The sequence below is a fragment of the Ascaphus truei genome, chromosome 10, assembly GCF_040206685.1.
Source record: "Ascaphus truei isolate aAscTru1 chromosome 10, aAscTru1.hap1, whole genome shotgun sequence".
Lineage (NCBI taxonomy): Eukaryota > Metazoa > Chordata > Amphibia > Anura > Ascaphidae > Ascaphus > Ascaphus truei.
In genome coordinates, this window is record NC_134492.1 from 1169564 (window position 1) to 1197416 (window position 27853).

The 27853-nt window shown below is 43.3% G+C and overlaps 1 protein-coding gene across 1 annotated transcript in view; it reads left to right on the forward strand.

Annotated features, from left to right (window-relative positions):
• TGFBR3 (transforming growth factor beta receptor 3) overlaps positions 1-27853 on the forward strand; it is a 212765-nt gene that overhangs the window by 91711 nt on the left and 93201 nt on the right. The window contains exon 4 of the mRNA XM_075615548.1: positions 17104-17241. Within this exon, the coding sequence (XP_075471663.1) occupies positions 17104-17241 (138 nt within the window). The remainder of the gene's footprint in view (positions 1-17103; positions 17242-27853) is intronic.

Below are 27853 nucleotides of genomic sequence, written 5' to 3' on the forward strand. Positions count from 1 at the left end.
GATTGTTGTTATGTCCTGATATGTAAAACCATAGAATTCAGAGGGTGTACTTTCTTTTTCACACAACTGTATGTAATATGGAACCTTAATGCAAATAACTTAAGATTCTTTTTTTAATTCGTTTTTAGGGCCAAATATAACAAACTTTGTACGACCAGTAAATGCACTTAATTTTTTGGCAAAAATTAAAAAAAAAATATATATATATTTATATCTACAGAAAAAACAAACAAAAAACAGGCGCACTCATAGCGTATTAAATTTACAAAATTTATATGGAGTTGGATATGTAAAAATGCACACTCACAAACATAACGGGAATAAAAGCATTCTTGAGTAATACTCAATCGCCAGCCAGGATGCAGGATATCAGCCGCTCCAGTATAACCGTCCGATGTAAAGGAAATACAGCAACACTGCAATTTTACTCCGTGTACCGGAACAAGTGGGAAGTGTCCCTCTACTCCCAGCCCATCGTCACTGTGGGGAGCCTCTGGTAACAGTCTCGCGAGATTTGGTGACGTCACTGGGCTCTCCGGATGCACGGCGGCGATCCCCGCAAGGTATCAATGTATGTGGCTATGTTCGATATAGAGTACAAAATAGAAATAGTCCCGTAGATGGAATGGCATGTAAATATAAAAACTGGACAATATGTCACAAAGCACTCCCTACGCGTTTCGTCTTAGAAAGGCTTCTTCAGGGGCTAAAAGCATAGGTGTGAAGCATATATTTATTGTCAGATTGACCAATTAACAAACAAAAAAGCTAATTTGAAGGATAAATAACAGATGTGTGATTAGGAATTAAATTAACCCCATATAAATACTGGTTTGAATATACATGAAATTACAAAAAAGAACTTAACAATAGAGTACATAACCATACAATGAAGTAAATATGTAAATATATAAATGTACAATCACATATTATAACCCTAAAAGGGTAACAAGGAAATAATAAGCATTAACTGTTTGCTAAATAAGAAACACATTTCATAGATATAAATATTGGACATAAATGCAACAGATGTAATATGTGTAAATTTATCAGAAAAAGAGATTCAGAGGGGAAATCATTTATGAGGGACAATTGCACCAAGGAATAAGTATTCTTGCCTGGACATCTCACGGTTCAGGTTAATTGAAGAAAATAACAAAGTAACGAGCAGCACAGATTGCGTCATATTATTACTATCGGAGTTTGTACACACAATAGGGCACAGGAACATGGTACAATATCACAGTTCTGAATGATCTTCCGAGAGCTAACTAACCAAACAACGGCTGATTGCCGGCTGATAAGACTGCATCCTGAAAGTCCTAAAAACAAAAGAATTCCAAATCAGTTCTCTGGCCCCATAAAATTCTGCGTGTATATTCCTTCCTGCCATACTGTACGGTACTTTAACCAGGAATCCCAGTGAGGTAGGATAAATAGTGTGTCAGAAAAGGGAAACACCAAAACATACAACCAATATTTCATCCCGTTCCCACATACAAATCTATATATTTTTTTTAAATAAAGATCAGATGTTAGTTTGGGCCATGCAATTACAGTGGAACGTGTTGCAGACCCTTTCAGCACCAAAGGGATTAGAAGATGTAATCATGAACCTGTATATACGGTAAATTAACATAAATATCTAGTGAAAAATGGCAACAATTGAACCATTTTACCAGACTTTTGTGATTGAAAAAAAAGGCCAAATATTAATAAAATGTGCACACACAAAAAGCACAAACTACGTTTGCATGTCTGCCACCTGCCTGCAGTTTCATATAGACCAAATAACAGTAATATCGGCGATATGGATATAGACTAAAATAACATTATTCAGGCCTTAAAGGTGCAATCCAAGCCGGGTTTTATTTTTTGGTGGGAATAATTTTTTTTACCATAGGGTTGAAGCAGGGAGTCTCTGAAGCTCAACCCCATTAATATCGGCTGCGGGGACCCCCTGCTCCCCGAGATTCTTGCCTCCCTAGTGGGTGCTGCTTGGCTGGGATCACATAATGGCCACTTTCTAGTCCCTGCGGGCCAGTAGGCAGTGGTGACGTTATCCTGTACGGCTTCCTATTGGCCCACATGACAAGGGAGGTATCTCTGGAAGCAGGGGGTCCCCTGAAATTAATGGGGTTCAAGAGACACCCGCTTCAATCCTTTTTTATAAAAAAAAGAGATTTGCACAAAGCTCGCCAAAGGCTTGGATTGGAAGCCGAAGTCTATTTATCCTGCAGTGACGTGAAACACTGAAATCTTCCCTACGTGTCCGGGTACAAAGTAACCAGAATGGCTGATAAGAAGTAGCTGTTCTGTGCACGATGTAAAGAATTAGAAATGTGTTAAACATTGGGACAAAACTCATTTTCCATATTTTAATGAATAAAAATAAATCTCTGTTCATTTAGAAAGTGAAACGAACCGTGTACCTGTAAATAACAAAATGAATGGTACTTGGTGTACCACAGTGCATCACACTTCCATCACTGTGTCTCCTGCCTCTCATCTCTTCCTTATCCTCTTCTCTAACTGACCTGCTAACAATGAGGGGTTGCACATTAATGTAATGATACCCGTATGATAGTGCAGATAATTTTATTTAAAATAATCAGTTAAAAATCAAAACGAGAAAAATTCCCACTCACAATGTTAAGTGCTGTCATCCTGCACATAGACTCAGTGTTTACACTACAATTGGATGTCTCTCTTTCTCTCTGCAGCAGGGATTTCCTTTCCTATTGTCTATGTAGCCAGGCTGGTTTTCTTGGCTACTAAGTCTGCCCTCCCTGGTAGTAAGTCCAGGTAAGAGCAGGCGTGCCAGGAGTTATCATGGGTTTTCCCCACTCTTAGTAGCTTCTTTGAGTGACAGGGGAGGCGATGGGACTAGGCCTGTGTGTGTCCAATCACTGGATTCAGACCTGGTACCTACTTCCCTTGTACTTAAGAAGCTGCACTGCTAAATGTAGTCAGTGCCTCTACCTCTTTGAGAGAGGCTGGTCTACCCTAACAACTGTGCAGGGCTCTGCCAATCTGTATTCCCTCCACCAGGGAGTAAGGGAAGAGCAAGGACTGCTTCAGGGACCCTTGGCCTGGAGTGGAGGTCCAGGGTACATCCTGAGAGTGAAGCCCCACGAAGTGAAGTACTGTATGCTGTGTATGCTGTAACATCTGCCAGTGTACTGAATAAAGAGATCCTGTTCAAAGATATCCTTCTTTCCTGAGACTACAATCTATCAGGGGGAGTGGAAGTGATTTCTCCTGTAGGGATTGTCCCCACATCCCTGGGACCTGAAGGAGACGGAGGCGCTGTCACTGTGAGAATCGGTTACTACCCCAGATGCCTGTCCTGTTCTCCTCCACAACACCACAGGAGACTCAGATCTACTGTGAGCCATCAGGTATGCACAAAATCACACCATGCAATGGTGAAATCTCCCAGGGGGGGGGGGGAGGGTAGAGAAACACCGTTACATCTAATTTAGTTTTTTTGCACTTATTGTATTATAATTTGCTGTACTGTCTCTCTTTTAAAGCGCTGAGTACATTGGGGTTCTATATAAATAAAGATACATTGAAATGAAGCAAGCAAGATTGGCACATTGCCCACCCTATTCAGATTCAGAACACACATTATAAGTGACAACTAAGAACATTTTCAGACTTTGAAAATTGATTTTAACCGAATTCAAGTGTCTAAAACTCCCAAGACATACCACAGGCAATATTTCCCTGGTAACCCGGGAGGGGGACTGCACTGAAATCCTGAGCGCAACTACAATGCATAAACCCTGCAGGCCTCCTCTCCTGCTGCTGTACGCGCCCCCCCGGAGCTGTCCCAGGCATGGCAGGGTTATCCAGTAACAGACAGAATGTTTTTGCACCGGTCTGTTTGCACTGATTTGCGATGCTTGGATAAATGTGCTAACCCTCCCGTGCTGAGGGCGAATGTAACGCATGGATCTGGCGCTGTACCGGATAGGACAGACGCACCTTCCTGCAAGTCGGCTCTTTTTTTTTTTTTTTAATAACGATCTTTTTTTTTTATTGACAACAACACATACAGACATGAGTACAGAGGTGTCATAGGCACATGGCAACATTTCTTATCTGGGTTCGACAAGGTGTTGGCCAATAGAGTAGCAAGTCGTCTCTTAAAGGAACAGTCCCACCGGATGTCAATTATCATTTTTTTTACTAAATTCAAACTATGGCTGGGGCCATGGTATCGCAGACCGTGCGGAGGCGTCCGCACGCTGACCGAACAGACTGCCTTAAGGCAGTGATTGCGTCCATGTGGCGCGCGGGTGCATGTTGCGCAAGAAATCAGTTCAAACGGATTTATTGGTGCAACAGGCCGGTCACATGAGCGGTTCGCCCAATGAGGGGCGAACCAGCTTCGTGACCCCCTAGGAATGCCTACCAAGGCCTGTCCAACATGGCCAGGGAAAGCACCCGCTTCATCACAGCCTCCGCACGCCTCTGCGCGGGCGAAGGCACCATGGCCTGGGCCTAAGAGAACTTCTGGAGCTAAATCGCACTATTTCTAGCTTTGGGGACACGCTGGTTCCAGAGACTTGCACGTTTAGTTTCTGAAGTTACTTCCTGGACATTTAAACAGTTGCCAAATAGGAAGCAACAACGTTACCCTCCCAATGACATTGCAGCTTCCTATTGGCCTCCAGTGAGAGAGAGAGACCCCCGTAACTATAACAATACTATAAGTATCTCGGTAAAGAGGGGGTCCCTGCAGCTAAAAATAGTGCGGTTCAATTACAGAGGACACCCCAGTTCAAATTCGGTAAAAACCTCAATAATGTAGTTTTTTTAAAAAGCTTGTTTGCGGGATTACTGCTTTAACTGTTGTGTGTTTTGTGTGTTTTGTATGTCTACTTCTATGTATGCCACAGTAAGTAGCAGTGTCCTCACAAACACACAACCACCTCTATTAGATGCTTGTTCACAGAAGCGGATAACGACCACCATTAGTTTAATGTTTACAGGTATTTTACTTAAATAGTGAGAGAACACAATTAAAGTTTTATGAATAAATCCTTTAGTGCTGGGAGGGGATTATATGGTATTAAAGCGGTTATTTAGAGATGTGCCAGATGTGCCGCGTGGCAGTTTGCTAGCGATTCGCCATGCTAAGGCACACGCACACTAATTTGGTGATATTACAAGAACATGGAGCCGTGGGGGGAAACGTTTAGCAGGAAATCGAATTTAGGAATAAAAAAACTTCACATTTTGCTGATGCATTTTGGTCATTTTCTCGGATCTCTGCTGTTCCTGTCACCAAAATCAGGGGCTTCAGTAATCTTCTGAGAACCATTAGAAGTATTGACGCGGCACCGTGTTGCTTTTTGTTGCAGCATATATTCATTTTTAAAGAGGGAGACCTGTTTCCAACCCAGAACTGCTCTAAAGTAACCTTGCATATGGCACGAGGGTTTAACGTTTCATAACAAGACTTAGTATATGGTTATGTGCCTGGAAGTCAGCAGAATATAATAATGGTGCGCCAGCAGTGGTGTTTATTTTGATAATTTTTCAGGATTTGTGCCCCAGCCTTTTCTCATAGTACTAATGGCTTTAGCAGAGTAATTGGGCCCAGGCCTCGGTCTGTTTTCCTAGGTTTGGTTGCTGTGGAGATATCCGGCCTTCCATGAAAATCATCTCTAGGGAAACTAACTTTGCATCTGTCTTAACCTCGCTGACATTATACGTACAGAGAGGTCTGTAACAAAACGTTTCCAGATAATCCAGTGACCTGTTCATGCTTTCTATAAAGAGAAGTGTATTACTTAAATGCTGAAAGCTGTTAGATCAGCATATTAAAGTTGTGCTGTAGCTCTTCTAAATGTGTTCTGCAACACATTAAATGATAAGCGGTCCTGATAGGAGCATGTTTACATGTAATGCCCCTTCAGGTCTGTGCAGCAATAAATCTACAATACAAATATAAATGTACAGAAATTTAGTTATTTCATGTTTTTTCAAACGTCATGGTGTTCATTAAGATTCATTTGTACGTATTATTTTGAAGCATTAACAGTGAAGTTAAATCCTTTTAGAGATTTTTTTTTAAATGAGTAGATATTTGACACCACAAATGTGAAACCCTGAATCCTCTGGCTATGAGATTGCAGTCTCTATTCAGAGCTACTCTAAGGATTGTTTCTTTTTTAGCTAGTTTCGGGTTCTTATACAGTTGTAAATATATTTGTGCCTTTCTGATGCTGGCGCTTTATTGTTGATATATTCGGTGTATGTACACACAGGATCTCTGCACAATATCTCCTAATCAACATGCGTTAACATTGCTAACCCCCCACTACTAGAGCATTCATTTCCAATCAAATGAGTTTACTACTTTGTTAACGATGCATTCAAAGCGTCACAGCTTATTAAATGTTTAATGAGTGTGTCTGGAAATTAAATAGCACGATTAGAAACTAGTTCAATGGGGAGGGAGGCCCGTTCTTGTACGAGTTTACATGCTAAAGGAGAGAATAAGGGCCTGGTATCACACGTACTGTATACTGTATCACACGTACTGTATACTGTATCATCAATACATCTCATGGCTTCTTCTTGGACGTATCTGTTCTGTCCAGAAAAATGGTAATAGAAAGGGGAACAGTTGTGTCAAGCGTATTCTGAAGGATTTTTTGAGCCTTTAAGGTGTTCTTAGTCCTACTAGCACAAGAGATGCTCACTTCTGAGTTCTAGTTTGGATTTTGCCTTTAACATTTAGGGTTTTTGTTTTGGATTAAGGCGTAATATAAAAGAAATATATTAATTCATGAATCAATGTTTTTTTTAAACATGCTGAGTACGCAAGTATGGATCTAGAGGTACATGGTGAGCAATTGAGGATAGGGCTCGAATGCTTCACAGAGGAAGTTAGTCTTGAGTGATTTCTTGGAAGGTGAAAGCTTTCGCGATTATTGTAACAGGCAAGCAACCCTGTCTCAATGAGGCTGCAATACAAAGCATCCGTGTTCTGAGAAGCCAGGAGCTGGTTAATTGCAGTTAGACAATTATCCAGTCCCCACCTGGTAATCAAACAGGTTTAAATCTCCTGCTGAAACATATCCAAAGAGATTCTTGAGCTCTCAGGATTACTGTGCGCTGATTGCAAGACCCCAGGGGAACAGACCTTTCTTCCAGGGTGTAGCAAACCCTGGAACTGACCAAAAGGCTGTCCCTCAACAAAAACCCAGCCGGAACCAGAGACTGACCTGAAGGGCCACCTGCTGACGTACATTTTGAGACTTTGTGGTCACTTCCCAGTCTTGTAGGCAGGGACTGGGAAGTGAGTTAGCCCTTACATAGGGATAGGTGTTTGTTTCTTTTTGTATGCTTTGCCTTGTTAAAGGGACAGGCTGAATAAAGCCATGTTTTAATTTCCCCAAAATCTGTCTCATGGTGTGAGTTTGGAAAGGCGTGTTCTGCTTTGCCAGTTTCCTGCAAAATACAAATATACATTTGTAATCCTGAGGTGGAGATTATCATGTATTTGTATAATGCCAACATATTCCACAACAAAGTACAGCGCGGGTATAGAGTGCGCCAGGAGATTTGCCTCGCAAGCCGGGAGATTTGCCTCGCAAGCCGGGAGATTTGCCTCGCAAGCCGGGAGACTTCACTCTCCTGTTGCCTTCCTCCATGGCCCCAGGCCCAGACAGCCGGCTCTCCTCAGATGTGGGGCCAACTCTCACCATCCGCCGACACCAGATGTTGGGCCCGTCCTGAATTTGACCCAACTTCCTCATCTGCTCGTGGGACCCCAGCTCCCCTCTCCCACAGGGCAGGAAGCCTAACCTCACCCCAAGGTAACATTCTTAGATGGAGGGGGATTGAGTGAGAGATGGGTTGGTGGTTAGTGAGTGAGGGGGGGAGGAATGGAGTGTGAGGAGGGGAGGAGTGGGTGAGGGGGGTAGGAGAATATGGGGAGGAGTGGAGGTGGAGTAATGGAGTGAGGAGGGGGGAGGAATGGAGGGGGGAGGAATGGAGTGAGAAGGGGGGAAGGGGGGGAGGAGTACCAAACCACCAAATACATACCAACCCCCCCACCCCCCAAATGCATACCAACCCCCCTTCCCAAATATATACCAAACCCCCCATCCCCCCAAATGCATACCAACCCCCCCCAACACCCAAATACATAACCCTCCAAATACATACCACACCCCAAATGCATACCAACCCCCCACCCCCCAAATGCATACCAACCCATACCAACCCCCAAAAACATACCAACTCCCCCCAAAAAGTGTGTAGCATATAGAGATATTATCTTGGGGTTACCAAGTGGGTGGAAGGGGCAGCATCCTTGTGATGGTTTTACTAGAATCATATGAAGCTCCTTTTCAGGTCTCCACTTCTCATAGATCAGTGATAGAAATAGCAGCAAAAGTTCTTGTTTGAGGAAAATATACTTCCTGGAACTTTTCCAATCTCCTCAGCATATGGTGAGCGTGACTTATCACACGCTGCGTTCTCGCCATCTGGCGCAATCCACGTGACCCTGACGTTTTTCATCACACACTTGTGACTTCTTCAATGGGGAATATTGAGAAAGTTGCTGACGCGCGTATATATAGCCGTATAGTATATATAGCCGTATAGTATATATGGCCATATAGTATATATAGCCGTATAGTATATATAGCCGTATAGTATATATAGCCGTATAGTATATATAGCCGTATAGTATATATAGCCGTATAGTATATATAGCCGTATAGTGTATATATAGCCGGTGCGGTTCCCGGCAAAAAACAATACAGAAATCAATACAAAAAAAAACACATATATGTCTGATCAGAAATGCAAGAGTAAAGTTTAAATCACATACCACTTTGTAGGGGAATCGTTAGATTGAAATATATCCATGTGTTAGATGTATTTTAAGATTGCATGAAATACATACTAAAAAATGTGTATAGTTTACAGAGAGAATATAAATGGAGCACAGGGCAATTAGTTTCTGCCTGATAAATGTGTGGCAGTTGAGGAGTGCTGGTGTGTTGAGCTGAAACGAGGGATATGGAGGTATTTTGTATGATTTGAACCTCCCTTTAGCCACTTATGCTCCTCCCCTGTGTATTCCTCTAACTAGTTTCAACAGTCTCTGGCATTAATTTGCTGTTCTGTTACCATACACCGCAGCGCAGCGGTGTATTACAAATGTAAAACAAAGCATAAGTACACTGACAATTGGGTTAATGACCGTGGATGAGTAGCTGGTCGCCAGATGGACAAGACGTCTGCAAGGATTAGTCCAGTATTCTGCATGGTGCCCTGTGCGCTGGGGCGTTTCCTGTGCTCTCTGAAAGATGTCCGATACTTCCTGGTTGTCTTTAGTGCCAGTGTCAGAGAAAGTATAAACCGCAGCTGTTATGCAACGTGACCGCTACGCGTTTCGCATGGGCTGTGCTTCAGGAATCCACCTTTACAGCCATGTGTCTGACCTTAAATACCCCCCCATCCAATCAAGTCGATTGATCAACAATTAAATAATGTAATACATGTATTACTATGTAATATGTATAACCCTAATACATTCATAAATATGGAATTATGACACCCATATTCAGAAAATTACAAATGTATAATATTAAAAACACAAATTTATAACTGATAATAAATAAGTAATTTTTATTATGGTAATCATTTTTAATATTACATTAAAATAAAATATTAATCAATTGGGAATGGAAAAACCAGAAGGAGTTATAAAATATGTAAAAAATATATAATATTTAGAAAAAAATAATTAAGTTAGTATGTGAAAGTAACCATATAATTAGGTGGACAAGAAAAAGGGAAAAAAGAGGGAATTATTATATATATTTCTCTGCACACGCACACACTATATAAATTATAAGTATATATATATTGTTTATATTTAACTGTGTGTGTATATAAAGAGAGCTATATACATTTTATATATATATATATATATATATATATATATATATATATATATATATATATATATATATATATACATACACAATAAATGCAGTGTATGTTTATTTCAATGTGTGTGTGTGTGTGTGTGTGTGTGTGTGTGTGTATATATACACGTAGCGCCTCCAAATGTAGCACTGTTTCCCCCTGAACACAGATAACTACTGGTGCTGCCCTTTTTACCTGTTGGCTCACAGGAGCCTAAACCTCCGCCACAGGGAGCCAGGGGTGATGTACTTACAAATACGATGCAGCGTCTCCACCTGGGAGGGATTCCAACGTAGTGGGAGGAGACCCTCAGAGGACACAACAACATTAATCACACCCACACAGTGCAAAATAGAACCACCTTTACTTAACAACGTAGTCCTTATCACTCTAATATGGTTACTAATAACACAACTGCCCACGCACCATGCAAGGCGTAACCCTCCACCGTGTTACCCCACACCGTGTCCATAGTATGATATGAGGCCCTTGGCCACTCTCCCACATAAGTGTCCCCAAGTATGACCCCCACACCTTAGGTGTGATCAACGCTGTACTGTATAGTATGTTGGTGCACTTTATAACGATACCTGCCAGGCGCTCCTTCACCCGGGCACGCTGGCAACTTCAAAAAGGATCCGCCGATCCAAGATGTCCTCTGTGACGTCCTTGACTCTGCTGGGGTTATTGTCCATCAGAGTGGTCCCACCCTGAAGACAGTCTCTCACTCGGCACATTTGGTCTGGTCACAGACTTCCTGTGTCAGGATACGCTGCGTCCCCTGTGTCCTTCACTCTATATAATTCTAATGGGGCAGGAACCCTATCTAAGGGCCTGTTCCTAAGCAGCCACAAGCTAAACAAGGACTCAGGGCCTAGCTGAGGCCTAATGGGGATTCTGGCCTAGTGCAGTGGGTCACTGACCCCTGCACACACACAACCTTCCCCTAGCCCCTCCTGGTGCCGACTAACGTGGTCCCCCAGCGCGCGAAAATGTCTATGTTGGGATCAGGATTCTGGCAACCCTATTGGCTCCCTGGCTGCATGTGTTCTTTGCCCCTAGGCCTTATGGGGCTTGTAGTTCCCCACGGAGACTGCGGTCTAATGCCGACTCGCGCGCCTCTCAATGCGCATGCTCAGCACCTCGCGCACGCGCGATGCAATCCATGATGGCGGCGCCCTGCAGAGGGAACCTCGGCAAGTCAATCGCCCACCTCACTTGCCCGCAGCCCTCCCCGCAGCATCGGCACTCATCAGAGTATGGGCACTCCCCCACTGACAACGCTCCCTGCATATAGCGGAGGTAAGGGGCCACTCTGAGCCCAAGGGGACCGCGACTACACATTTGTATAATTTCATTTATTTTCATTATACTATATATATCTGTATATAATAGACCTCCTGTCCCTTTTCCTCCCAGCTGGCTCAGTCGGCCCTCCCCACCGAGGAATTACTCGTACTAGTTTGTTCTCCCGGTGTTTCCCAGAGCCGGTAACAGGTAACTGGTAACAAGGTTTTGCTTCAGTTCTGGCTCAGACTCCGGCACATGGAAAGTTCAGAACTCGCACATCTCTTCCTAGGACCACATTTAATCAATGGCAGTGAAATGGTTAAAAGGGTAATCTGGGTGACTTCTCATTTTCAAAAATCAAATGCCTAGAAGTAGTTTTAAATAAATTGTCACATTTACTTTGTAAATATGGCCAAATAAAGTGTGTGTCTGTGTTGATTTCCTCTAGCTTTCCTCTGGTGTGTGATGTCTGTCTGTGCTGAACAAGAGCTTATCTGCTTAACCCTGTTCCTTATCTTTATTGGCACAGGGACATGGTGGGCTACGGTTTGAGGAAACTGCTGATCATCACGCACTCCTCCAATCACAATCTCTCCATTCCCAAACAAACCAAAACGGCACAACATTTCATTGATGTGTAATTGCATTAAGGAAGTAATTGTAATTGTCAAATTGTTCATAAAATTGGATATGTTTTTTGTAAATGCGGAGAGATTGTGCCCACCAAGGTTTATGGAGATGGGATGAGACTGGTGGAGCAGTGCAGGGAATGCAAAGTCTTGTAGGAAGAGATGTGGACAGGGACGATTCTTATTTGAGGTGGCAAGACAGGACGGAATTAGTGCCTCCCCATACCCATTCCCTCCCCATCCCCTCCCCATCCCCCGATTCTCCCCATCCCTATCCCCTCCCCATCCCCCTATCCCATTTCCCCTCCCTAATCCCATACCATCCCCAACCCCATACAATCCCCATCCCTTCCCCTTACCCTCCCCATCCCTATACCCTCCCCATACCCATCCCCTCCCCAACCCCATACCATCCCCTCCCGCATCCCAACCCCATACAATCCCCATCCCCTCCCCCATCCCCTCCCCATCCTTATCCCCTCCCCATCCCATCCCCCATACCTAAAAACGCAGTCCTCTGAGGTGCAGCCATGCAACCGCAGAAAAGGAGGGGAGTGGACGCTGCAGCGCACGTGTGGACTGACGGAAAGGCACAGCATTATGTATGAGGGCAGTTGCCGTAGGATCACCCCTGGACAGGCAAAAGGAAAGATGTGGGGCATACAAACTGATAGGACAGTACAGTGTGTCTCCAATGCTTGGGGACTCCTGAGGAACAAGGGGGGTTCCATTTTATAGCTCTCTTTACAGGGAGTTAATTTGCTTTGGCTGTGCATCAAGCAACAGGAGAGATGAACAGGCCAAACGTACATCTGTTCCTTAGCAGGTCTAAAAATTAGGTAAATACAACCTCAGATGAACAACACCACATGACATATTACACCGTGTCATGATTTATTTAACAAACATAAGCCAAAATGGAGAAGCCATGTCCTCTATATCAACACATGCTCTCGTACTCTTTGAGTTCAAGCTGAGAGGCCTGAAAATATTTTTGCAGATTGGGCACAGCAAGACCTCCTAGCTTCGAGGGTCTCTGTTGTATTGTATTTAGAATTCTGGACCTTTTCCCTGACCATATGAACCTAGCAATATTGCACTGTAGACTGGTAATATATTTATCTAGAGCCCGGACAGGGAGAGTACGAAAGAGGTACATTATCCTGGGAAGGAGAGTCAGATTTTGTAAGATTTTCACTTAGGTATGGTATATAGTTTGTGCACCATGTAAAATTAAAGTTAATACTCAGAAGTTTAATCAGGCCCTGTGTCAAATTGATACTCAGGACTAGCGATTTTGACTGATTTTGAAGCCTGATATACTACCAAATTGCCCAAGTGCTAGAAAAAGGTTGGGAGAGTAGTGAGAGGTCTAGTAATCGTCTTTAGTATATTGTCAGCGAATAACGCCACTTTATATTCTGTGTTTCCAACCTGTATATCTGACACATTGAGGTCTAGTCTCAAGGTGGCTGCAAAGGGTTCAATAGAAAGCACAAACAAAAGTTGAGAGAGGGGGCAGCCCTTCCACGTGCCATTTGCTATAAATAGGATAAATAGTAGCCTTGCATTTCTAATCTGGGCACATGGGGCCTGAAATAAGGTCTGTATACCTCTAAGAAAGGCTCCATTGAAACCCATTTCCGTCAACACCTCAAACAGATACCGCCAGTCAAGCCTATCAAAAGCTTTCTCAGCATCAATTGAGAGTAGCATACTGGGGGTCTTCTCTATTTCAGCTGTGTGGATTAAGTTAAGAGTCCTCCAGATATTATCAGGCGCATGTCTTGTTGGTATAAACCCCACTTGATTGTGGTTCACCAGATAGTTCATATATTTTTTTAGGCGATTAGCTAGAATTTTTGCATATATTTTGATGTCTGTGTTTATAAGTGAAATTGGGCGATAGCTGGCATAGTTCATTGGTTCTTTATCTTTTGTAATACATTGTATTAATACAATGGTAGCCATCGATTGAGTGACTGGTTCACCATTAGAAATGTATTAAACGTGGTTACTAGATATGGGGTAAGAATATTCAAGAATTTCTTATAGTAGGCCCCGGAAAAGCCATCTGGGTCTGGTGCTTTTGATACCTACAGTTCCTTAATGGTCCCAATTACCTCATTTGCAGAGATTGGTTCATTAAGCACTGTTCTATGATGGGGTTTAAGTTTGGGCAATTGGCAGGCCTCTAGATATTTATTGATTTTGTTTTTACCATCTCCCAGGAGGTCCACTTTTTACCCATCATATAATTTTTGGTAAAAGCTGTGGAACTGTTTCACTATCTGAAGCGGGTCCTGGGTCAGCGTTCCATCAACTAGGCGTATTGCCTGTACATTTTGTGCCGCGCTACATTTTTAAGACGCCTGGCCAGCATAGTGTGGGCCTTATTGCCTCTTTCATAATATTTCTGAGAGGTCCAGTGTAAAGCCTGTTCTGTTTTAATAAGTTTAGCTCCCCTTGGGGCTGGATAATCCTAGCCATCACATCTGCGGTGCTATTGGTTTTGTGTACGGCCTCTAGCTCAGCTCATGTTTTTACTGGGCTTTCTTCCTTCGTGAGGCAATTTTAATAAAGGTGCCCCTAATAAAGACTTTATGCGCCTCCCATATTATTGTGAATGGCAAGTCATCTGTGTAATTTCTGTCACTAATTCTGGTATATATATATATATATAGCAGTGATTCATTCAATCGCCATTGTCTGGGGCCCCCTACAGCAGAAAGCCTAGGTATTATAAAATTGATCATTGCATGATCTGACCACATAATATTATCAATATTTGCCTGTATTTGTTCTGATAGCAGCCTCTCATCTACTAGGAAAAGTCAAGTCGCGAATATTTGTTGTTAGGGGCTGAATAGAAAGTGTAATCTTTTTTGAGAGGGTTGAGTGACCTCCAGACATCGACTAGTTGGTGTTCCTTCATAAAATCTGCAATGATTTTAATTTCTGGGGGATTTCTCAGACTTGTCTCAAACTGTGCGGGTCCTGATCTATCGCATCCGCTATCCATAGTTGTACTAATTCCCCACCTAAGATGATAATACCCTTCGCCACATTCCATATTGTGTTGAATATATTTTTGTAGAAGGAAGACCTTGACATATTTGGGGCGTAGATATTGATTAATGTAACCTGTACCCCCGCCAGCATACCTACCATGCAGAGAAATCTACCCTCTTTACCTTTCTTAAGTGTCTGAAGCTGAAAGGCTACATAGTTACATAGTTACATAGTAGATGAGGTCGAAAAAAGACGTACGTCCATCAAGTTCAACCTATGCTAGATACTTTATCCTATATCTATACTTATTGATCCAGAGGAAGGCAAACAAAAAACCCCCAGTGTTATATCATCCAATTATATCTCATAAGGGGAAAAATAAAAAAATGTCCTGACTCCCAAGAATTGGCAATCGGATGAATCCCTGGATCAACATCCTTCCCATGTATACTTATTTGGTATATCCCTGTATACCATTCCTTTCTAAAAATATGTTCAACTTTTTTTTGAACAAATTGATGGTATCTGCCATCACAGTCTCCATGGGTAATGAATTCCACATTTTAACTGCCCTTTCTGTAAAGAACCCTTTCCTTTGTTGCTGGTGAAATCTCCTTTCCGCCAACCTTAAGGGATGGCCCGAGTCCTTTGTACTGCCCGTGGGATGAATAGTTCATTTAAAAGCTCCTTGTACTGGTGGGGAAGAGCTGGGACGGCTGCGGGTGCCCTTGGCCTTTAGTGGCAGTTCAGGGACCATCCTTCAGTGAGAGCTGAGAGTACTGCATCGGACAGAAGCCTGCCGTGTAACTGTGCTGTACAGAAAACAATAAACCGTTCCTGTTGTTATATACCTCCTGCCTGTTGCGTGACCTTACTGGGGGGAGAGGTCATAAGTTCTACCGTGGGAGATCACCTTCAGTTCCTGGAGCTTACGGCAGATGGAGGCGCTGCACTGCTAAAGAGATATGTGGGGTATGAACCCCAGAAGCCTGGTCCTGTGTCCCCACTACCACCAGCGTATGACTCAGTCCTCCTGTTGCCAGCAGGTATATGCCCCATACACCGTAGTAATGGACAAATCTCCCACCTGGTGAGGGAAACACAGATCTATATATATATGTATATATATGTATATGTTGGGTGCAGAGTAAACACTTTGTAAAACTGCCCCTAAACACTTTAAAGGCACAACCCTATTCACCATTCTCTGAAACTCCTTCCCAGTGCTGGAGAAATTAATTTCCCATGAACTGAATTCAGCAAAAATATTTTCCAACCTGGTGAAGTCGCTTCGCGGCGTAGCTGAGTAGCAGCTGGTGAAGTCGCTCACGGCGTAGCTGAGTAGCAGCTGGTGAAGTCGCTTCGCGGCGTAGTTGAGTAGCAGCTGGTGAAGTCGCTCACGGCGTAGTTGAGTAGCAGCTGGTGAAGTCGCTCACGGCGTAGCTGAGTAGCAGCTGGTGAAGTCGCTCACGGCGTAGCTGAGTAGCAGCTGGTGAAGTCGCTCACGGCATAGCTGAGTAGCAGCTGGTGAAGTCGCTCACGGCATAGCTGAGTAGCAGCTGGTGAAGTCGCTCACGGCATAGTTGAGTAGCAGCTGGTGAAGTCGCGCACGGCGTAGTTGAGTAGCAGCTGGTGAAGTCGCTCACGGCGTAGCTGAGTAGCAGCTGGTGAAGTCGCTCACGGCGTAGCTGAGTAGCAGCTGGTGAAGTCGCTCACGGCGTAGCTGAGTAGCAGCTGGTGAAGTCGCTCACGGCGTAGCTGAGTAGCAGCTGGTGAAGTCGCTTCACGGCGTAGTTGAGTAGCAGCTGGTGAAGTCGCTCACGGCGTAGTTGAGTAGCAGCTGGTGAAGTCGCTCACGGCATAGTTGAGTAGCAGCCTTCATTTCTTTCTGCTCTTTCTGCTGTGACGGCCTCTTGGCATGTACTGCGGAGCCACAATAATTTCATGTCTCTTTTTTGTGGTGTTTCAGTAGCATTTTCTAAGGGATATGTGTTGTGTATTGATGCATTACATGTAAGTTTGGTATGGCAATAATCCTAAAATGTTCAGAAAGTGTTGCATTTAACCATTAAGCATGTCTTGTGGTTATGTTTGTGTGCGGCACTATAGACTTTAATGATGTGTGAGTATCACGTTAAAGGCCTTTATATTTTCTCCCTTCACGCTTTGAAGCATTTCTATCTTGTTTATCTGTTTAAAGGTCACTTTACATTTGAACCCAATCTCCACGATCCTGGTCCATCAGAAGCCGTTGGTGTTCATTCTAAATTCTCCCCATCCCCTGGCATGGAAGCTGAAAACAGAACGACTTGCAGCCGCTGTTTCACGATTCTTCTTTGTGAGTATTTGCTGCTAAAAAGCAACATGGAATAAATATGTTTAGGTAATTGTTTTTCATGATTGTAACTGAATACTGTACATGGAAATATAATGTTCCTAGCAGCATGGTTTGAGAAGCCATATCATTTAGAACTGGCAGCACTGGTGACATTAGAGAGGACATCTTAACCATGGCCGTTTCACCGGGCTGGTGGTAAAGACTGGAAAAATGTTCATGGGCAGTGCTCACAAAGAAGCTGTCCTGCTCCTCTACAATAAAAGGCACACAAGAACCCAGTCTGCATGGTTAAACCCAGCAAATACATGTTCTCAAGTTATTGCAGTTTGTTTTTATGGGATTATTGTTCTAAATAGAAACTGTGAAACCTCCTAATTGATTTGTACTCCAAAGGATTATCCTCCAGCTGTTGTTTGCAGATCTGTGTAACTGACTTTATTCTATACCCAAACTGAGAATATTGGTGCGTGGGGAGGTAGAAACTCATTGACTACAGATCTCTATAGGATCTGAATATTTCCTTTTCAGGGAATACAGTACAGGCATACCCCGCTTTAAGGACACACACTTTAAGTACACTCGCGAGTAAGTACATCTCGCCCAATAGGCAAACAGCAGCTCGCGCATGCGCCTATCATCACGTCCTGAACAGCAATACCTGTACCGAAGCTGTGCGCAAGCGGGGAGACTATAGAGCATGTTACACATGTGTTATTTACATCAGTTATGCACGTATATAATGATTGCCGTACAGTACATGCATCGATAAGTGGGGAAAAGGTAGTGCTTCACTTTAAGTACATTTTTGCTTTACATACATGCTCCGGTCCCATTGCGTACGTTAATGCGGGTATGCCTGTATATGGTAAAATATGCAACGGCCAGATCATAATTATCTGGCCTCTTTGGCTGTGAATGGGTTTAAATGTATTTAATTAGTTACAATGTTTTGTAAACATTACAATGCTATTTTTAATGAGCAAAGTATGTGAGTAATTCCTTGAAAAATCAAATTTGTAAGGACTGAAAGACTATTGCTAATTTGTATGGGGTCTTGATTTCCAGTCGTTTGCTCCACCCCAATGATTAGATTTAGGGGAAAATTGAATTCTTTGAGGCAGCCAAGCACACTGTTACTGCCCAAAAAATTCATATCGAGCGGAAGTTTTCAGCCGGTAACAGTGCGAACACCCACTTTGGAATATACTGAATCCGGCCCTTAGTTTCCACAATAACAAATGACCAATGAAGCATACGAGAAACATAAATACAGTACAACCAACCCCCAACTTCAGGTAACAATACTTACACACATTTCCGGGATATGTTTTCAACAATTACTTAGAAGTGACTATATCACAATAAAGAAAATTCTGGTATAGCTCTGACAGAATACATGGAGAGAGACACGCAGACGCACGGGGAGAGACACGGAGACGCACGGGGAGAGACACGGAGACGCACGGGGAGAGACACACAGACGCACGGGGAGAGACACGGAGACGCACGGGGAGAGATACACGCAGACGCACGGGGAGAGAGACACGCAGACACACGGGGAGAGACACGCAGACGCACGGGGAGAGACACGGAGACGCACGGGGAGAGAGACACGCAGACGCACGGGGAGAGACACGGAGACGCACGGGGAGAGAGACACGCAGACGCACGGGGAGAGACACGGAGACGCACGGGGAGAGACACGCAGACGCACGGGGAGAGAGACACGCAGACGCACGGGGAGAGAGACACGCAGACGCACGGGGAGAGAGACACGCAGACGCATGGGGAGAGAGACACGCAGACGCACGGGGAGAGAGACACGCAGACGCACGGGGAGAGAGACACGCAGACGCACGGGGAGAGAGACACGCAGACGCACGGGGAGAGAGACACGCAGACGCACGGGGAGAGACGCAGACGCACGGGGAGAGACACGCAGACGCACGGGGAGAGAGACACGCAGACGCACGGGGAGAGAGACACGCAGACGCACGGGGAGAGAGACACGCAGACGCACGGGGAGAGAGACACGCAGACGCACGGGGAGAGAGACACGCAGACGCACGGGGAGAGAGACACGCAGACGCACGGGCAGAGAGACGCAGACGCACGGGGAGACGCAGACGCATGGGGAGAGAGAGACGCAGACGCACGGGGAGAGAGACGCAGACGCACGGGTATTTGAACCGTATTCCATGTCAAAGGCAGCGTTCTTGTCGCTAAGCTACGGCTTTTTTAAAGTAGCAATCACTTAGTTTTAACCTACTAAATTTATCACTGACATCAGTTCACATTGTATCATTAAAGGATGAGTATATTCTGAGCCTTTCAGAGTAATATAGTAGGCAGTCTGTCTTTATTAAAGAACATAAGATTATGAAGGAAGGTCCTGATCTTTCAAAATGAAAATCTTCAGAATGCGCAATGCTGGGTAACGGCAGTTTCATTATATAGAAGTTGGTGAAGTTCAGTGAAGTTTTTAATTAAATATCGGTTGTAACTCCCAAGTGACGACAGTTGTTTTTGAAGTTCCATTCACCTTGTCTTGGTTTTGGGGCATTTAATGTGCTGCTCGCTCATAAAGCTGTCAGTGTCATTTCATGATAGTAACTAGTTTGATTTTTCAAACAGAAACATTCAGAATTTAATTACAGCGCCCCATAAACATGTCACGATTCTCTGGAACACGTGTTTCTAAAAGTGAGTATGTTCTGTGAAAGTTGTAAGCTCTGCTGGCAACAAAGAGGTTAAAAGATTCTGATATATATATATATATATATATATATATATAAAGCAACTGTAAATATTACTGTATGTTCATTTGCATGTCTTAGACAGGTCTGCAACCCTGTCTTTCCCCATTGTCACCCAGCATACAGCGCTTCCACTGCAGCAAGGGATTCTGGGAAATGACATGCAAATGAGCACTCACTTGTCACTTGTCACTTTTTTTACCCACCATAACCTTAATGACAGTGGTGATTACCTAGTCTAATCTCAAACCTGCTTTGCCATTAAGACCAGCCTCACACTGATGATACCCATCAAGGTTGAAACATGTCTGTGAGTAGGTCTAATGGCTTTGCATCTCATCCCAGCCTCTGTTTAAAAGCTGTGTTTAAAACAGCATGCATTGGCTTGAGGATTGGCTTGTGTAATACGAGCTTGAGACAAAAGGTGGCACTGAGTGGCACTAACCCTAACCCTAACCTCTATGCTGACGACACAGAAATTTACTTTTCAGCACCCGACCTTACACCTATTGTACAAACCATATTTTCTGAATGTCTCTCTGCTATATCATCCTGGATGGCCCTCCGCCGCCTTAAACTCAACATGGCAAAAACAGAGCTCCTCATACTTCCTCCCAAACCTGGCCCTACTACCTCCTTCCACATTGGAACTACGATCATTCACCCAGTAGTCCAAGCACGCTGCCTAAGGGTCGCACTCGACTCCTCTCTCACATTTGCCCTTCACATTCAAAACATATCTAAAACCTGTCTCTTTTTCCTCCGCAATATAGCAAAGATACGCACTTTCCTCTGTTGCTCGACTGCTAAAACTCTGACTCAGGCCCTCATTCTCTCCCGTCTTGATTACTGTAACCTCCTGCTGTCCGGCCTTCCTACCTCTCACCTGTCTCCCCTACAATCTATCCTAAACGCTGCTGCCAGAGTTACGCTACTCTTTCCTAGATCTGTCTCAGCATCTCCCCTCATGAAATCCCTCTCCTGGCTTCCGATCAATCCCGCATCTCACACTCCATTCTTCTCCTCACTTTTAAAGCTTTACACTCTTCTGCCCCTCCTTACATCTCAGCCCTAATTTCTCGTTATGCACCATCCCGACTCTTGCGTTCTTCTCAAGGATGTCTTCTTTCTACCCCCCTTTGTATCTAAAGCCCTCTCCCGCCTTAAACCCTTTTCACTGACTGCCCCACACCTCTGGAATGCCCTTCCCCTCAGTACCCGACTAGCACCCTCTCTATCCACCTTTAAGACCCACTTGCTTAAAGAAGCATATGAATAGCACTGTGGATATTCTGAACACATGATGCATAAAGCTTGGCCCTCTGCAGACGCACTTACCAGAACTCCCTCCTACTGTCTCTGTACGTTCTCCCTACCTACCAATTAGACTGTAAGCTCCTCGGGGCAGGGACTCCTCTTCCTTAATGTTACTTTTATGTCTAAAGCACTTATTCCCATGCTCTGTTATTTATTTGATTACCACATGTATTACTACTGTGAAGCGCTATGTACATTAATGGCGCTATATAAATAAAGATATACAATACAACTATGATGGCTCAACATTCTTTACAAGTAAAAATGGCAGTCAGGAACCATGCCCACACTAACCAAAGTTAATTATAAGATTGGAGGTAAAACAGAGTCCTTTCATGGAAGATCTCCATGTGCAGAAAGTTAGTCAAGTAAAATAAAATTGTTGATCAATCAGGATTATACTTTAAACCACATAGTCAGTACAGTTTTCTCTCTCTAGGTCTGCAGCAGGTTAGGGAGTGCTAAGGACAGGGGTCATGGTGTGTTTTATTTGTATTTTTTTTTACTGCTACTTTTTAAAAATACTTTGACTGGGTGAGCGAGGACAGATCAGTAATTTGTAACCATTGTTCTATATGTAAAATGGGTTCCTGACAATTAAAGATTTGTCGCTAAGGAGGAGAAATGCATTCCTTGTAAAATTGCTTCTTGAACCATTCGTTGGGTGTGTTTAACCTCCTTCTTTGCTATTCCTGGTTACTGGCACCGTGCTATATTATTCATTGTACTCTTTAGATTTTGGGCATTATTCTGCGAGTCAGCGTACCTCTTGTTTGCAGCCAAGTGTTTCGTCATACTCTGTTTTACTTTATATTACTTCTTGTTCATTTTTAATGGAGGCCCTGAAAAATGGAATTATGCTTTAACCCATTTTGTGTTGCTACAGAAGGGTTAACTTTCTATCCTCACCAGCAAGCTACAGTCAGGCACAGCCCGGTCTGGTTTCTGGACTGCTGTCAAAACTGTCTGAAAAACAAGTGCCATTTGTTTTCCTGCACTTAGTGTGTAACAGGAAATCAGGAGGATACATTTCCAGAATCGCCTCTTAAACAGATCCAGATGTGAGGATAGAGCTGCGCTCAGAGCTGTGAGGCACAGGAGGAAATGCTCTGCCAATGTTACAACTCCTAGGAACAGTAACTAGTAATGTTTCCAAACCAACGCAGGTTCAAAATGAATGTGCTGAAAGTATTTGGACGACTTAGAGGTGAAAATAGCTTTTAATACAGGAACTTGATTGATTAATGGTCGATATTAAAAATAGTGGCTACATCAGGAGAGATCACCAGTTTTCCTTAATGGCCTATTTCCTAAAGCCAGACCCCCAGCAGTAAAGCAGTGATAAGAGGGTTTTTACTGCAGCGATAGTTAAGCAATAGTTTTACCGCTCTGCAATGCACACGAGTAATTTGTCGCGGAATTACTTTTTTTAACCCATCGCTACCTGAAAACCATGATAACAACATGCTTTACAGGCTCCTATGCGAGGTTCAAATTTGTGACAGGGGTGTTAGAGTAGGGACTGTATTAACCCCTTAATTTGCATGTATTTGTTAATGATTTTTTATTTATATATTTGGCTGCTGGGGTGGGAGTTATTCTAACTGTTATGTTAGCCTAACTTTACTAAAGATACTCCTTCCCTTTGTGAACCCCCCTAAACTATACTTGAGTCACCTAAGAGCAGATTTTTACAGGCACATATTTGGACAGCTTTACTTCAGTGGGAGCTACTGCACAAGGACCCCACGCCAAACCAGCTGCAGCAGATTGATTTGTGATCAAATCCATCATATATGGAAGACACAGAGGCCCCCCCTCCAGAACCTGACGAAGCTTACGAGCAAAACGTTGTTCTGAGGAGGATTTTTGGACATTTTATACCACTGCAGTTTCACCTGGATCGCCGTTCGCCACCAGACTTTTTGGACGCGGATCGCGCCATACAGGAGAGCTGCCGTGAGTTCTGGGACATTTCCAATTGGACTTTTTACTTCTTTTATTGATTAAAGTTCTGTTTTTTACCTGGCTTACCCTGCCTGTGATTTACTAAAGAAGACTGTGCTCCACCTCTAAGGCTGGGATTATCTCTGAGTGTCTGCACTCACATATGGCCATGTGAGTGGTTTTTATATATCTATTTTATCCACCCCACCATTTATTGTCACTTGACAGTGTCATACTGTACACCTATTGCTGTTCTCCCCTCCTTCTCTCCTGAGATCTCCGTCAGGACCAGTGATCAATGAAGCAAGCCGTAGGCTAAAGCCACATTTGTTGTGATGTGTATACACTCACACATGGCCGTGTGAGTGATTTTGTATTACCCCTCCCATCACCCATTCAATTTTTAGCATTTTAGGCTATTGTGTGACTTACATTTTGCTGTTTCTGTTTTTTCTGGCTTGCGCTCGCCTTATTGTGTCTTCATACTGTGTGAGGATCGTGGGAGATCCGTTACCGGCTGAGCAGCAGCAAAGACCAGCGGCTAGTATTGCATGATTTTATTATTTATGTGCATCATTGCCGCCTATCTACATCCACTTTGAACTCCAACTAGATTTTGGGTATCAGTGTGTATAATTGTGAGGAGCGCCCCAGTTTTCTTGTATATCAGAACCCCTTGGGTGCAGCAGGGGCACCCAAGGCATTCCTTTGCAACGCGTTTTTGCGCCTCGGACAATGCTGCCATATGGCACTGTAATAGGTTTACCTTACCATATGGAGGAAAAGATTTCTATTTGCATATGGATTTTGGGTTAATGGAGGTCACTGAAATAGATCGCTTCCATTGTTACCGAACACCTGCATGCACATAAGCTCAGTATCGCGAGAATATCGTGGATTTATAACTCCTCATGGATAGCACATTAAAAGGGCCATAATATTTGGTATTATTTTCTTTTTTATAATGACAATTACTATTGCCTATGTAACCCCCGCTAATGGGATCACTTTTTTGGTCTCTCAAAGGGTTAATAGGGAGTGAAAAGGTTAATTGTAACGTAAGGCCTGAAAGGCAGGCTGCTGCTTAGCCACTCCTCCGTTCCAGAACCTGCTGCAAGGGTCACGTGACATAGTATGACTCATAATAAGTTACGGTTGTCTTTATTCTGCCGAGTTATTCTGCCGAGTTACAGGGGTGGAATTACGATATCACCTACAGGGGTATAAATGGGGCTGCAGAAGCTTTCAGGCCCCAGGCCCCAGGCGGATACCAGAGTAGAGGCGTCTTGCAGTGTTAAATATGTCTTTAAGTGTTTAACTTTGTGTTGCGTATGGTCACCCTTTATTATTTTCTAGTTAGGGAGGTGTCCAGTATCTAAGAAGGGCCACTGGAATAATGTAGCGAGAGGTGTATATTATTCTTTCTGAAGAGGATGTGCGTTGTTCTCAGTGCCATGGATCCCTAGATCAGGGACCCAGAAGAGTTCCCCACTTGGAGTTGCCTATAGGTAACTCTATACCTAGCATACCAGTCTACCATAGTGGGGACTAACAGAGTAATGTGTAGGATGACCGGAAGATGGGATCCCTGATAGCAGATACATCTCTGCGCAGAGTTCTGGTAGAGGGCTAGGAATACCTCAAGTTCTCTGAAGCAAGGGATTGCATATTGTCTATAACAAATTGTGTGGAAAGGTGATAAGCTGTGTGCGCCTCCCTGGGAAGCTTCCTTGCACCCAGGGACAGGGAGGAAGACTGTATGCAGCTATTTTGTTTGAGTAAAGAAACCTGTTTTTCTAACAAAGTTCTTGGCGCCCTTAGTCCCAACTGCTTACATCAACAGTCAGCAAACCTGGATGCCAGCACCCTGCGGAAAAGGTGTGAAAGACTCTGAGCACCATCACCTGCACCAATCTATATTTAACAGCACTTACAGTAGATGTGACACTCTTGTGGGCAGAGTAAATAGGGCTAACACCTATTTACTGACCTTAAGTGAATTCCAACCTGTGTAGTTTATAGTCATTAGCTTTATATAATGCAAGGCAATAAAGAACTGTAATCATAGTGTAACTCCCCTTTGGGATTAACATGGCCTTAAGGGGTTTACTGTGTGGGTCCACACTGAAGTAATGCCCCTTCCCTATCACATGGTGCTGGACTGACTCAGGAGAAGTAATGCCCAACCCACTTCTGCCTGGAGACAGTGATGTGATGAGGTAGATATATAGACTGGATGATGGTTCTGGACGGCAGATCCCAGGAGGTGTTGATGTAGTGGGATCTCACTGTTAATAGTGTAGATATGTTCCTACGATAATATAGGTTTCATTGCTTTTATAGAGAGGCACAGTACCCTAGTTAGATGGCGTCGCACAGAGATGGTTCCCTTCACCCATGTGGATTCATGTAGAGGAAATCTGTGCCCAGAAGGGACTCAGCAGGCCATAGTACTGTGCCTTAGTCGAACCAGCCCCATCAGAGGGTCCATAGTTGGCCACACTCGAGGCTACCACAAGGTGGCATGCAGTTCCTGAGGGAGGGAGACTTTGCACCAGGCCCTACTGGGGCCCATGTGATGTAGAGTACTACCAAAGCCAACCAGCAGAGGATTTCCATAGGTAACACTAAAAGGATAAAGCCTCAGCACCTCCCTAGTGGGCTGAGATAGGGGCAGCTGGGTATGAAGGCTCAGACAGCGTCAGGACAAATGTAGTAATGCCGATACCAAGTTATAGTGTACAGGGAGGTATTAATATAACTGTTCATGTTCAATGAAGTTTCTGGCGCTCATCATTTCTATATCATCACCCTGCCGCACAAATCCAGCACCCTGACAAAGGTAACCACATCATAGAAAGCCAAGATAAGGTACATTGATGTGAACTCCCTATGGAAAGGCAAGGAGGGTTACAAAATAGTACAAAATAAGAGTGTTAAGATGTTTATTATAGTATCTGCAGACCTCAAATATGTTTTGTTGCTGTAGATGGATAGAGCTACTGTTATTTTTTAACAATAAATATAGTTTGTGGTGTAATTATAATCATGATCTGATAGAAGTTATATAATTAATTATATTTGTATTGGGCTTTTTAGCAGAATTAAGTGTAAGAAAGTTGGGGATCTAGAGGATTGTTAGCTGGAGTAACAATTTTAGTGAGACCTCATTTTATGTGTTGATTCATTCATCACATGTCACGTATTAGGACTAAACCTAACTCCGTGTTGGCAGGACGTATTCAGTGTTTATCTTTACAACTAGTAGCTAAAGCTTTGCAATGAATTCCATGTGTGAGACTGCGCCACCGACATTTCTCCAACCAGTATAGTTGACTTCATAGATATTGTAAAGATTTACAGAAAGTCGCTACAGGAAAACCTCTCGCACAGTTTTAATTGCATGGTGCGTTACTTATTCAATTACAGTGTGTTATAGTTATTAATTTCAAAAGCTACAAAATAACACAACTAAAGTTAATTATGATTACTCTAAAATGTAAATGTTATTGCACAATGTGTGATAAGGAAAGAGTTGTCTTAACATTTCTACAAATCTCAAGCCAGATTGCAGAATTCCTGTCCATGGATGTGTGACAGGTTTTCATTAGATCTTGGCTATTATGAGAAACTTAAGGGCACTATTATTATGATTTAATTATTCGGCTTCCAAAAAAGCTTTTTACAAGTTAATGCCACATATTAAAATGCATCCTGTAAAAATAAATTACGTGGTCTGGGATGTAACTGATTTGTCCACTGATCATGTACGGCTTTAAGGGGTAATTCTATATGCACCGAAGCGGCAGTTGAGCGTATACGGCCTATTGGGTACATGCGTCCGGCAATAATTCCCATTGACTTGCTTGATGGTCAGCAATAGGAATGATAACCCGTACTGGCACTTAATGCAGGTGCTCTTAGTGCTGGAGGAGTACATATGATACCGGCTTTAACACGTGCATTGATTATTTGTGGTTATGCGGAATAACAATTCCAAGCTATTATGTATGTTCTCCCAGCTGCAGCAAAGCTGATTTCTTGCACTTAATTACCTTCCTATAAATAACCATACTTCCTGACTTTGTGTGCAGTGCAGTGTATAATCTATGGTGGGTAAGACAGAGCTATCCCAATCCATACAGTACATTTATTTATCAATTTCTTGATGAGTCCCTCCTACATATGCACACAACTAAGTGGGAATGCCTTATAAAACGGCCTTTCTTGCTTCAAGCCCCCGTTTCACTTTCCCTCAATGTATGCTGTAAACTCCCCAATGACCATGTTTTTTTGTTTGCCTCTGAATCAATATACTGTAAGTACAATATATAAAAAAGTATCCGTCGTCTAAACTGAGCATAGGTTGAACTTGATGGACATATGTATTTTGTCAACCTCATCTACTATGTAACTATGTCACAAATGATGGAGATTGACTTCCAAGTGTGACTCACAAAACCACAATTTGCCTATTGAATGTAAACCAAGCATTTCTTCTTCTAGTTTACTAACAATATTAACTCTGGTTGGGATGTTGGGGTGCAGAATAGTTATTCCTCAGTGACAGGTGTGGAAACAAAGTTAACATT